General features: G+C 55.0%; 2 protein-coding genes across 2 annotated transcripts; both read left to right on the top strand.

Moving 5' to 3' along the window:
- Positions 1-426: 426 nt before the first annotated feature.
- On the top strand, positions 427-5,052 carry ISF_08937 (AMP-dependent synthetase/ligase; the record flags this gene model as incomplete). The annotated part of the gene is made up of 1 exon (XM_018852540.1): positions 427-5,052. One exon carries the CDS (start codon positions 427-429, stop codon positions 5,050-5,052), a length of 4,626 nt encoding a protein of 1,541 aa, XP_018700269.1.
- Positions 5,053-6,126: 1,074 nt separating this feature from the next.
- ISF_08936 (Ribonuclease H-like protein) lies at positions 6,127-8,641 on the top strand (the record flags this gene model as incomplete). The annotated part of the gene is made up of 2 exons (XM_018852539.1): positions 6,127-7,992; positions 8,546-8,641. The coding sequence occupies 2 exons, from the start codon at positions 6,127-6,129 to the stop codon at positions 8,639-8,641; spliced, it is 1,962 nt and encodes a 653-aa protein (XP_018700268.1).
- Between the last annotated feature and the right edge of the window lie 5,011 nt (positions 8,642-13,652).

Below are 13,652 nucleotides of genomic sequence, written 5' to 3'. Positions count from 1 at the left end.
ACTTACTTCTATGAGGATTATAGAAAGAGGACTTTTAAGGACTACAAGATAAAATGTAAGGAAATTGTAAAATAAAAAAAATAAAAAGAAATCAGAGAACAAGGTTTTAAATATTTTGATGGAATTCTAACAAATTTCAATCCTTGCAACCAGTCCTTGCTACTCAAGGCCCGCCCTCCTTTGAGCCTACTAGTTAGTAGTACTGCGTTGGTGTCTCTACAGCGTTTCAAGTACCCGCATCTCCCACCGTTAAAGTGGCTTTCCACTGCTACGGTCAGGCTCACTTACACGACAGCCATTCATTTCGCGTTTCTTTGCCCATATTTCATGCGTGCCCAGTGTCAATGATCATCGAACAGTGGTTGAATACTCATCGAATTCTGTCAAATTTCTGATCAATCCCCATTGCATTGACATGCAGCGACCATGAACTCCAACCCCCAACAGACCCTGCTGTTGAGCCAGGTGCCTTGCCTCGGAACAGAGGTCAAGGGAAAGTCGACGACAAATGCATACCACGAGGTCAAGACTTACCTCAACTGCCGACTGGACGATGAAGATGCCATCTTGAGCGCATTTGCTCGATTCATCGCAGGAATCGCCGACACCACTCAGCCGTACTTCCATGCTCAACTCCCCGGAGGCGGCTGGCTCGTGAATTGCGAGAGTGCATTTGCGGCCACGGCGGATTCGAAGCCTAATTCGCTGGAGCTTCGGAAGCAAGACGTTCAAGGCCTGCAGGGCGATTACTTTTGCATCTCCGTATCAAAAGGTGGAATTGCCGCGGGCGTCTCGCAGCCCTCGGGCGCACTCCATCTCACTGTCGCCCCAGATGGCGACGTGTCTGCAGCCGGCTTGACTTTGAGGCTGCGTATCAGCCACGGTCCGCTGGACGCTGCAACGCATCTGCTCAAGTTAATAGCATCGCTGTTAAAGCTAAGCAGCCCTCAGCCTACATTGTTGAGTCGCTTCAATGTCGGCATCGGACTCGAGTCACAAGGACAGCTCGGCCTCGGCCAGTCAATCAATCAACTACTGACCAGTGGCATCGGTGGTGACGATGCATCTCTTGTTCAGACCGCTTTCGAGAGACAAGTTCAAAGTCGGCCAGACAACATCCTTATAGAGTACATGTATCGCGATGAAGAGTCGTCACTCGAGTGCTCGCAACACCTGACGTACAAGGATGTGGACGTTCGAGCTACGGCGCTGGCAGAACAGCTCGTGGAAATCGAGCGGTATGCCGACTGGCAGCCCATGATTGAGCAGCAGCGTGCCGTGCCAGTACTACTGCCCACATGCCCTGAGCTCATAATTGCCATTCTGGGAATATTGAAAGCCGGGTATGCCGCCTGCCCTCTGGCTCTGGATCGACCTGCTGAGAGCTTGCAAGAGGTTCTAGACGATCTCAACGCCGTGCCGGTCATTGGCCTTGGGAAGAATCCCCTGCCAATGGCTAAGCGGGGCAGCAACAACTCACGACAGTCCTCCTCCGGCACCTTCATCTGGATTGACATGGACAATGTGAGCGGGTGGAGGACCGGCCGGATCTCCACGGCGTCCATCCCGCGACCGTTGTCGGCGCCGGCAGCCAGCGACGTCGCGTACGTCATCTTCACCAGCGGCTCGACGGGCAAGCCCAAGGGCGTCCTCGTGCCGCACAGCGCAATGGTGGCCTCCATCTCCAACTTTGCCCGCCGCGTCGCGCACCTGCCCACCGGCCCGCGCCTGCGGTGGTTCATCATGAACCTCCCCAGCTTCGACGCCTACCAGCTCGACGTGCTGCACGTCATCCTGCGCGGCGGCACGCTGTGCATGGCCGAGCGGAACCTCGTGCTCACGGACGTCGAGGGCACCATCGACCGGCTGCGCGCGACGGCCACGACGACCGTGTCCAGCCTGGCCGTCATCCTACGCCCGGAAAAGGTCCCGACGCTGCAGACCATCGTCGCGGGCGGCGAGATGCTGCACCAGCAAGTGGTCGACAATTTCGGTCAGAGGGATGCCCCGGCGAGGGGGAAGAAGCGAGGCCAGCAAACCCGCCATCTCATCAACGGCTACGGCCCGACGGAAACCGCCATCGTCGTGGCGACGGAGGACATCTCCGTCACGACGCGCGGTAGCATCATCGGAAGCGCCCTGCCGAGCGCCATCATCGTCATCATCGACCCGCAGTCGGAATCCGCGCAGGAGCTGCCCGCCGGTGTCGCCGGCGAGCTCGCCATCGGCGGGCCGCAGCTCAGCCGGGGCTATCTCAACCGACCGGTGGAAACTGCGCAGGCGTTCGTCACGCACGACATCCTGGGTCGGCTGTATCGCACCGGAGACAAGGCGCGGGTGGTGTGGACCGGCGACGGGGAGCGCAAGATCGAGATCCTCGGCCGGCTCACGCTGGACCAGGTCAAGATCAACGGCCGCCGCATGGAGCTGGGCGAGGTCGAGTCGTGCCTGCTCAACGTGGCCCAGGTGCGCGAGGCGGCTGTCGTGGTCGTGCAGAACAGCATGCTGGCTGCGTTCCTGGTGCTCCGTCAGGACGGCGGCGGGGATGCGGTCAAGCTTGCGTGCAAGCAGCAGGCGAGCAGTCAGCTTGCGCCCTGGATGTGTCCGGCGAGCTACCATGTGGTGTCAAGCTTGCCGAGAACCCCGAATGACAAGGTTGACAGGAGGAAGCTGACGCGTTCCATGGAAGAGATGGGTGTGGTCAAGGATGAACAGCCGCCTCTACCCCAGGCACCTCTGCCCCAGGCGCCCCTGCCACAAACTCATCATCCAAATAAGATTCTTAACGGGGACAGCTTGGCGGATGAGAACAACGGAATCAGCAGGACAAGAGCTTTGAATGGCAACGAGACTCCCATGAAAGTAAGCGCTCTCAATGGGATAGAGCGCATTGAGCATACCGAGCCGTCCCAACCAGCCGCTGCTGCAGAGCCACGGACGTCCTTCATCTCATCCAGCACACAACCAGGCAAGAGCACGGAGGAGACTGCGGTGGATTTGGTTTACAAAGGCCTCGCTGCAGCCGTAGGAGAGGGCGTGCGCAGTCATCCTCAAGAGACGCCGATATCCAACATTGGGCTGGACAGCATCCGCGCCATGACGTTTCTGCGCACACTGCGAGCCAACGGCGTCACGGGCTTGGCCATACTGGATGTCTTGTCCGCGGGAAACATTAGCGATGTCATAACCAAACTCCGGACAGTCCTGATTCAAGAGTCACTGAACGGAGTCTTTGGTTCAGAGAGGCCAACGAGCGTCGCTGGTACAGCTCGCAATAGCATGTCGCCTTCGGACGCGGGCGGCGTCAGAGATGCAACAGCCACCAAGGGTCATGATGCCAGCGAGTATACAGCAGGAGACCGTCTTTCCAAAATCATGACTCCCGATGCTACCCCTCCAGATGGAAATTCCGTCGCGTCTCTCACAGAGAACCTCAAGTCCATCCCCTTGGACGACGAAGACGCCATCTACGAGCTCAGCCCCCAGGCCAAGATCTGGCACTACAACTACCACTGCCGCGGCACCTGCGCCCAGGCGCTGAACCTGCGAGAGCAGGACATCGAGCAGGTCCTCCCCGCGACGGGCATCCAGATGCGCCTGCTGCACCTGGCCACCGATCCCACCTACAGCGACCCGCAGCGCTACCAGGGCAAGCCGCAAGTCGACCACGTCGTGTACCGGGTGCCCCCCGGCATGGACGCGGCCCGGCTGCAGCGCGCCATCGAGACCGTCGTCAGCCGGCACGAGATCTTCCGGACCCTCTTCGCGCCGACCAAGCACCCGCTGGCCGAGTTCGCGCAGGTTGTGCTCGTCGCGGACTCGCCGCGCGCGGCGCTGCAGACGCGCACCCTCTACGTGGAGGGCCCCGGCGACGACAACGGCGCCGAGTGGAAGCAGAAGCTGGCCGTTGCGCAGGAGGACGCGGAGCGGTCGCTGGCGCTGGACACGCCGTCGATCCGCGTGGCGTACGTGCAGTCGCTGGACGAGCGGCGGTGCGTGGTCGTCTTCTCGCTGTTCCACGCCGTCTACGACGGCGTGGCGTTCCGGCTGCTGCGCGCCGCGGTGGCCGCCGAGTACGCGGGCGCGGAGCTGGCCGGCGGCGGCCTGCTCCCGTTCCGCGCGGCGGTCGAGCGCCACCTCGAGGCCGACTGGCTCGAGACCATCCTCTTCCTCATGTCGCGGTACGCCAACGTGCCCGCGTTCCGCACGGGACGGCTGCGCCCGCGCGCCTCGCTGACGCGCGAGTACGACGATCTGCACTACCGGCTGTACCCGTCCGTCTCGCACATGCGGCGCTTCTCCATCCGCTCGCGCGTCACGCTCGACGATCTGATGGGCCGGACAAGGTCCTCGGGCCTGCCCATGTCCGGCCAGGCGGTCGCGCAGGCCGCGTGGGCCAAGATGCTGAGCCAGACGCAGCGCGCGGGCAGCCCGCAGGCGGACGCGCAGGGCGGCGCGCCGACGTACGTCGAGTTCACCACGGCCGTCCACGGACGCTACTCGGACGAGGCCCGGCGGACCATGGGCCCGCTGCTGGCCGGCCTCCCGATGATGGTGCCCATCTCGGACATTCGCGCGCAGAGCAGGACCAACAGGGACGTCTGCAACGCGCTCGCCGTGCAGCACCAGCAGCTGCTCCGGCACATGGCCATGCCCTGCCCCAACGTGGAGATGGCCCAGGTCGGCATGGACCGGGCGGACACGGGGCTCGTGCTGCAGATCCACGACCTGGAGGACGAGGACGGCGGTGACGCGCGGACGAGGCTGCCGGACTTGCCGCTCTTCCACCACGACCAGAACGTGCTGCCTCCGTACAAGCCGCTCGACACGGGCTTCGTCATCATGGTCGAGGTGTGGCCGGGAGTCGCGGGCGGCGACGACAACTTGACGCTCATCTGCAGCTACAACAGCCAGCGCCCAGGCTACGACTTTTTGTCCCGCTCTTGGGTGCTCAGTGCGGTGGTGAGCTTTGATGAGGCGATGGCTGATATCCTTGAGAACCCCGAGTCCTCCTTTTGTGCAGGCCCGGTTCTTGTAAATGGCCATGAATGAAGTATCAGTTGCTAGAAGCGGGAGTTTTCACTGTATTGCTACATGCCGCGCTAATTAATCATTTGCTTTCAGTATTATCCATTTTGGCGCAACTTCTTTCATTTAATTTCTTCTTGTTGGATTGTAAAGGAAAAAGGTCAAGGGATCTGATTCGTGCAGGGTAGCAATGCTGAAGAATGAGCAACATGTATAAAGCAGGGAAAGTGAGACGCCGCAGTTGCCCACATGAAATTTTTATTACTATTTCAGGGAGCTCCCAGAGAATGCCTCCGTAGGTATACATAGCTTTAATTAATATAGTCGCGAATTAAGGATTCTCTGCCTGGAAGGTTTTGGACTCGGTCGGCTCCATATCGGCCGCCACGAGTTCCAGAGGTCCATAATAATATCTGTAACCGTAAAAAAGCCAAAGCACAGCCGCGAATAACATGGTGGCGCCGATAATTGTCGATGCATAGTTCCTATGTGTTTCGCGCTGTTTAGTACATCGTTGCTGTGGTGTAAGTGAGCGGCATGGGAGACTCACATATCTTGTGCAGTAACAGGATAATTGACAGGGAACGAGACAAACAAGACCATGAAACAGCCAAAGAAGAAGGCTATCAAATGCACCGGGAAAGAAAATCTGCCCATGTTGAAAGGTCCCTTTGCTAGGTCTCTTTTCCACCATGCCGTGTAAAAGACATTGATGCCGATAGGCACAATATAGGATAGCTGGAACGCAACTAGGACCAGGGTGAGGAATCAATCCACGAAATCCACTGGTTGACCAATATATTGACCTCAACACGCGTCAACGTCAACCCACGACTTGAATTGTTACATAATCAACCAATCCACGGTGCTGCGCATTTTGATGGACGATATGGATGGATTGACCAGTCGTCCAGCATCGCGAGAAACGGAAGCTCTGCTGCAGGGTAAGAGGCCAACCTAAGTCGCTCGCTGGGGCCGACGTAACACTAGTTGTCGGCACTATCCACCCACTACAGTACGGCGGGCGCGCCTTGTCGCGTCCTGCGACGCGTCGCCATTTTAGGCCACCTGCAACACGAGGCGACTGGCAGCTGAAACATGGCCGAGCCAGTAACTACCAACATCGAACCTAAAACACCAGCTAGCGATGATACCCCGCACGATGCTTTACTGCTCCCGAGGCTTGCCCTTCTAGACGCGGGAAAAATTCCTTTGACATCCTGGACGCCATCCTCAGATGAGGAGCAGCGCATATTCCGCGTCTGGAAGGGCTTCACACTAGCCGAACGAACCAAGGATACGGTGTCTTGGATATGGGACTACGGCGTTGAGATTCAATCAGAAGCGTCCAGGCGATGGATCTGCATGCCGTGCGTGCGCCAAAAAGCATCATCACCACAGTCATACGAATCAAGAGGCACACAGAATGCCGAGCACCACCTCTGGAAGTCTCACGGCTACTGGGATCCGTCAGGACGACGACGAACGCCACTGCAGACGAAAGAGGGAAGGAAAGCCTTCGCATCGATCACAGACCTCATGGGCCTCAAACGTTTGGAGCCTAACGACCAGGCCCTGGCGAACAACCTAATCCGACGATTCGATCAAGCCGAGTTCCAGAAGCTGGTGGTGAACTGGATAGTAGAGAGCCAGCAGTCATTCAGGCAGGTCGAACATCCACGTCTGCGACAAATATTCGAATACCTGAATCCTGCGGTGCGTATCAAGGATGCGCATGTTACTGCTAAGACTATCCAGAGCTTGGCTATTCAGCAGTTCGAGCGCCATCGCGATGCCGTTCAGCATGCATTGAGGAGGTCTCCGGGCCAGATACATATCGCTTTCGATGGCGCGAGGACCAGAAACCGTCACGCATTATACGGCGTGACGGCTGTCTTCCGAGATGAGGACAACCAACTCCGAAAGCTTGTCCTGGGCATTCCGGAGCTGGTGGAACGACACTCCGGCGAGAATATCGCTGCTGAGATCCTTGACATTATTCGCTCCTTCGGCATCGAGGACAAAGTGGGTTACTTCACCCTCGACAATGCAGCGAACAACGACACGGCGATGCGCGAGATCGCGCAAGAGTTGCACTTCGATCCGGTGCGACGGCGCGTTCGATGCGTTGGCCACATTCTCAATCTCGTCGTCAAGTCCCTTCTGTTTGGAAAAGATGTCGAGGCGTTTGAGGACACCGTCGCGAAGGGCGAAGCACTGGCAAGGGCAGCGCACGACACGTGGATGCGGAGAGGCCCCGTCGGCAAAGCTCACAACTTTGCCATTTGGGTCCATCGGTCGGATGTTCTGACGCAGTTGCTTCGCCAAATCCAACAAGACTCGTATGCGGCAGCTGACGACGCCGAAGTTGGGAAGCAACGGCCAGTCGACGTGGTTATTGACAACGATACCAGATGGCTATCCCAATACTACATGATCAAGCGGCTGTTGCGACTGCAGCCTTTCTATGAAGAGTTCATTGCTAAAGCAAAGAGAATCTTCCGAGATGGCCGGAGAGGAGAGGTAGGCCGGAGGTTTCCTCCTTGTCTTGAGGAGTCAAGCTTCCTCACCGAGAACGATTGGGCGGTGCTCAGGACTTTTGACGAGATCCTCTCGGACTTCCACGTGGTTGTACAAGCGCTCCAGGGCGATGGGCAGCCGCGTTGTCGCGCCTCCGGCATACGAGAGACCTTCGGTTCGATGACTGACGTGCTAGAGGCATTTGAGTTCCTTCTGAGCAAGCTGGAAGACGCAAAGTCGCAGATCGAGACGCATCCCGAGCCGGAGCATTTTGGCATTAACGTCAATCTTGGCTGGATGAAGCTGGACAAGTACTATAATACCTTGAGAGACACGCCGGTCTACTACGCTGCCGCTGCTTTGCATCCTGGGCTGCGATGGACTTATTTTGACGAGATTTGGGGCCGGCACCACCCGGAATGGGTTGAAGAAGCGAAGCAGATTGTGCAGCAGCTCTGGAGCAATGAATATAGTAACCTGCAAATCACAGTCGCATCCACTGCCGATGGGCCAGCGCTAAAAAAGCAGAAGACTGTGCTGTCCTCATTTGATAGGTACCGTAATAGACACCGGCAAAGCAATGCACCCACTGCCGGAGCAGATGAATACGCACGCTGGCAAGCTAGCATGTCGGAGCTGGACAGAGATGTGGCTGACCCGGTGGAGTATTGGCACCTGAAGAGATTCGAGTATCCTAAGCTGTCTCGAATGGCACTTGATGTGATGACAGTGCCGGCCATGAGCGCAGAGTGCGAGAGGCTGTTCTCGGCAGCAGGGCTAATGGTTACTCCGCTGCGGAACAGGATGGATGCAGGAACAATTGGACTTATCCAAACCTTACGCTCGTGGCTACGCGCGGGAATAATCAAGGATGTTGACAATATACTGCTGGACAGGGCTGTATCAATGGGGCTTGGGGAGGATTGCTCAACGGAGGAGTTTCGAGGATGAGGCGGGGTAAGGGGGTTTCACGATAGCTTCAAAATTACTCAATTAGGAAATCGATGTGGAGACGACATGGGTCCTCAATATTGTGGCCATCAACCCACGAGAAGGCTTCGTGGACTCAACCCACGACAGCGCTGCTGAGTAAGCTGTCAATTCCATCCACGACAAGCACTCGTGGACGTGGGTGGATTGATTCCTCACCCTGACTAGGACACCCGCCATCAGACCGTAGAATGCTGTCGTGTTCCAGATATAAATGATAAATACGGCAATTGAAGGTAACAGTAAAACAAGGTTGGCTAGTACTGGCACACACAGCCGTGGGTGCAGCTTGGCGAAGGCCGCAGGCAGGGCGTTGTCGCGAGCCATGCTCCAGATGGCGCGGGATGCAGCGCCCCAGAGGTCGAATCCGGCAGCCATGGCCACGGCAGAGCTTATGCAGTTGAGGAAGCAGGATAGGCCGACGTTGGAAGTGCTGTTGATCAGGATCTGCGTGAATGGACTCATAGTCCCGATGGGCGAGGCAAGTACCTCGCCAACATCACCGATACAGAAGAGAACTGCAATAATGAAAAAGAAAGTCATCAATGCTGTAGCACCAGCCTGTAGTACCACTGTATTAGACAAAGTGATGGGTCAGCGCGTCACTATACATCGCAAAGGCTATAGTCGCCTCCGCCGTGGTGGAATGCGTAGCTTACTTGCTCGAGGGACGAGGATATTCGCTCCCTGTATCTCTTCACTGAAATGGGTCACAGTGTCGAGAGAAAAGTAGGCGTATAGTGCAGAAAGAAGGCCGATAGACCAAGAAACAAAGTTGCTGTCCCAACCAGTGTGGTTCTGGAAGCTCGTGAATACATATGTGGCGTCGTGCTTTTCTTTGGTGTATCCGAGTAGGACGCCAATGACAATAACGTAACCGACTACGTGAAGAACAAGAACTGAAGGTAGGACTCTGTGTCAGAAAGTTGGTGGAGAATAGCGAGCGTCTGGCTCTTGGGCTATGGGAAACCTACCTGCTGTGTTCATGTAGTGCAAAAACTGCACGGCGAAGATGTTGATGATGGCCCAGCACGCCATGCAGGCAATGCAGATCTAGATATTCAACATCAAGCAGTGTCCGGTGCTAGAGTGGATGGATTGGTCCTCACCAAGAATGCATGCCAAGTCTTTGGATCATACCCTGTGGTCACCATCGCGTAGGACTGGATCTGAACTGCGACACCCATGCCACATGATAAGGCGCCTAGCCAAAGACCAGCCACGCCCAACCATGCAGTCGTCCAACTCTACCACGCAATCAGTCGGCGAAGAATCTCTTGTCAGTAGCGAGCGGTATCCTGACTCACCAACAGGCGAGAGTATTTCGCCGGAGCGAGTTTGGCTGCCCAAACGTACTGACCCCCAGACGAAGGCCACATGCTATGAGCGATACTTTTTGTTAGCGACGGCCAGGAGAGTAGATGTAGAGTTGCGTATAAAAGAAATGACAACCTTGCAAATTCGGCCAGGGCACAGGACATGCAGACGATTCCGACTGAAACGAAGACCCAGCCCCAAAGGAGGCAGACAGGACCGCCACCAGCAAGTCCCTGGGCTATGGAAGCAGTCCAGCCCTCCCACTATTCGCAAAGTTGTACCCATCAGCAGCGAGCTCATTCTTGGTACAGGCAAGGTGATCATACCGCGCCTGAGGTGCAGACGGCAACACCAAATGCGGTCCAGAAGTTGAACCTCTTCTTGATCGTGGATGTCCCATTGGTAGTTGCGGTATCCAACTCGGCGAGGGAAGAGCCCAGAGGTTTCTCAGTTCCGAGCATATCGAAGAGCAATTTGCTGTATATTCTGTGACCGGAGCCGGGGAAAATGAAAGCTGGGCTGTACACGTCCGGGCCCGTTTTTAGGTGTCCGTATATACTGTTCGCGTGACAAGCGTGCGCGCTGAGAGCAATGAAGTGTTTGGTGCGTCGCTTTCCACTCTATTAGCAAGTCGATTAGTTGACCAAGTAGTGCAGAAAAGAGCAGAATGGACTAGCTATCTGCTTGCCAGACAGTCCCATTTAAGCCCAATACTTGGCTTTTACTTTTTACTCTTACTTTTTAGACAGGCAGCTCTCTATTGGTCAAGTTTTCCCGCCTGTCGTAATTTTGCGCCGGGTAGGCAGATGAGAGGCGCTCTGATACTGAGTTACTGACTCGATTCTGCTGAATGGCCTACATAGCTATACAATTGCTAAACAAACAACTAGGTACGGATACTTAGTGGCAACCCACTGACTACATACATAGTTAGTAACCCCACAAGATCTTTGTCCGTTCCGTGTCATTCACTCAGCGAATTGGAGTAGATTCGGTATCAAAACCATATATAGAAGGGCTTCATATTGATATGGAAAGTATTTGCAAAGTGCTTTACAACCAGAATATTTGACTAGAACGTCGAAAACTACCAGCTATTTACAGTATTTCTGCTTTACGTGCTGCCTCGGATAATGAGTTGCGCTCGGGCTCTCTCTACAGGGAGAAGGTTAAGGGTGTCGTCAGCAGTCCCCTTAGCCACAGGTTAGTTGCATCCTCAATCAACCCTTCTAGCTATGATAGGTCCCCTTACAGGCGATGAGACGCTATTGGGTTCATGTTTGGGGTGGAGTCTAATCCGGCGGTCACGGAAAATCATGGGCCAATTACAAGACAATGCCTCTCATCTACCCACCCGAATTGTGGCAAAATCAGCGATGCGATGGAGAATATTTAGATTGCGGGGTTAGTTCAGAGATAAGGGGGTTCGTCCACCACACGAAAACCGTGGGCCAGAGGCACAGCAACTGTCAGGTCGAGTGCAGCGAGGGGGACTGGCATATTTACTTCTTCTTCGCATCGTCTACTGCCAACCTCTCTGCCATGCACAATCCTTACAGAAGAAAGGTCACCGTGGCTTGTGGCTCCTGTCGGAAGCGAAGGGCAAGCACAAGATTCATTGTCATCCAACCAGGCACTGGGAACTAATGCAGCAAGCGCCTGTGTAGGTAAAATGTAGCGGTACTCAGCCATGTACGCTCTGTTGCGAGAGTGGCCGCCTGTGTGAGTTTGACGCCGATGGCAGAAGTCGTCGCGGTCCAAAACCAAGACAACCTGCCAGCCACACGCAGACGCAAAGAACTGTACGCCCTTTGGCCCCCCGCCGTCCGGTTTCCAATCATGAGGTTGTGCCACCCGCCAGCATTGGAGTCGGCGACGAGCCGCCATGGCCAAATCAGGAGATGCAGGCGGCTGAGGAGTTGTTGACTCGAATCGTGGCCGAGGACAGCGACGGCGAAAACAGTGACGATTGTGAGCATGACAGCGACTGTAGCCCTGACGGGTACCCTCTACACGATCCGCTTCAATGGAAGCCTGGTTTGGAATGCCTCCTCTACCATGACGACTCCATTGCCAATGTGTAGGTTGTCATGATGCTGTTTTGACCTTTTGCTGACTGCAGTCCGCATAGCCTTCCAGGTCTGGACATGAATCTTGTATGCCACCTACTGGAGGTATTCATCTCACTGTCAAGCGCACAGTTAAGATTGTTGCTATCGCCGTCCCAAATTGAGTCTCATCTATCAAGCGGCGCAATGTCGCGCTGCCTTGTCCTGGCCGCATGCGCATCCGCAGTAAGGTTCACTCTGCACAAAGCAGTAGCAAGACCGGATGCTAGACAGTTCGCCGACGGGATAGCACGCGAGGCACGCAAGCGCATACACATCTCCAGCGACTTCAACATTCAAGTCAACACAATAAAATCCATCTGCATCCTTGTCGATTATTCCGCGAGCAAGGCCGACGGTCGGCAGGCTTGGGCTGACATTGGTGAGCTACCCGTGGACGCCATCGGAATCTTCAGGCCGAGGAGAATACTGACAGCACCACCAAGCAATGGGTCAAGCCCTGATAGATTTGGCTCGATCTGAATGTGAAATGGATCTGGAGCCGGGAGATGGATTGAACAGTGCGGAGCGCTACCTTGCCGAAGCACAATTAACACACTGTCTCGGTCATCCAGGCCTGTACCCGCCGCGACAGCGACCAGACAGAGCCTTGAAACCAGATGCTTCGGATACAAGCGTAAGCTTGGGCCCTCCAGGTTTGGTGAATCTACTCGAGATTCTCATGCGCGTTTATCAGCTTCAATCAGTGCCGGTCAAGGAACAAGAACCGCCGCCCTGGACTCTTCATTCCAAGTTTCGTACGTTGCAAAACCAGCTGGAAGAGCATCTTCTTCATTACCCGGAAATATTCCGTCTTTTCTTAAAATCTCATTCTAGGCATCATTTGAGAGAGCAAGATATAGAGGCATTGATTTCTTCGTTAGTTTGGCATTGTTGCGTTGTTGTTCTGAACCGAAATTTCCTTCCGATACCTGTTAAGATGTCAGCAGGGACCGACCCGGGAAAAACGGTGAAGAATATCCATTTCCCTGGAGCGCCATATCTATTTGTGAAGGAAAAGGCATACCGTTGCGAGTCAAGCGCAGACGCAATATTTGGCATATGCCGTGAGATTGTGAGAGCAAAGGCCTTTCACTCGGTAAGTTGTGCTTCTCGGGAAAAAAAAAACAGAAAAAAAAAAAACAAAGAAAAAACAAAGAAGAGACTTGACTAATAAGAGAGATTTAGTATGCGACCCTCGTAGGTTTCGCGTGCACACAAAGCGCACTGGTAGTCATCAACCAACTAAACCGGTCGTCAAAGCCCTACGAACCCCGGATCGTAGGTAACCTCAAGACAAGTCTTATTATTCTCGGAGCTTTGAAAGATTTCTACACTCCAGCAGAATATTGGGTATGAATGCTAAGCCTCTGACCAAGTGCGCGAGACGTGGCTGAACATTGACATCCGCAGATGAACATACTTATTCAAGCTCACGACTCAACGATGCAAGCTATGCCTACCTCTGATGACGTTGATTCAGCCTTCAATGGATTTTTCAATAGGTTCTTTGGTATAAAAGAACCGGCATTCGTCCCTCTAGATCCTAGGGAGACAGATGCAGCAAAAGGTTCCAAAGGGACCCAGGAGCCGATCCGAAGTAAAGAGCGCCGCGGAGAAGATATTTCCCAAAACACTGAACGCCCAAATATTACCACATTAGACAAAGACTCGGAGTGGCTTCAAGCG

Source organism: Cordyceps fumosorosea (assembly GCF_001636725.1).
Source record: "Cordyceps fumosorosea ARSEF 2679 chromosome Unknown scaffold_38, whole genome shotgun sequence".
Taxonomy (NCBI): Eukaryota; Fungi; Ascomycota; class Sordariomycetes; order Hypocreales; family Cordycipitaceae; genus Cordyceps; species Cordyceps fumosorosea.
The sequence above is the reverse complement of the archived record's forward strand: the minus strand, read 5'-3'. Positions and strand labels throughout refer to the sequence as shown.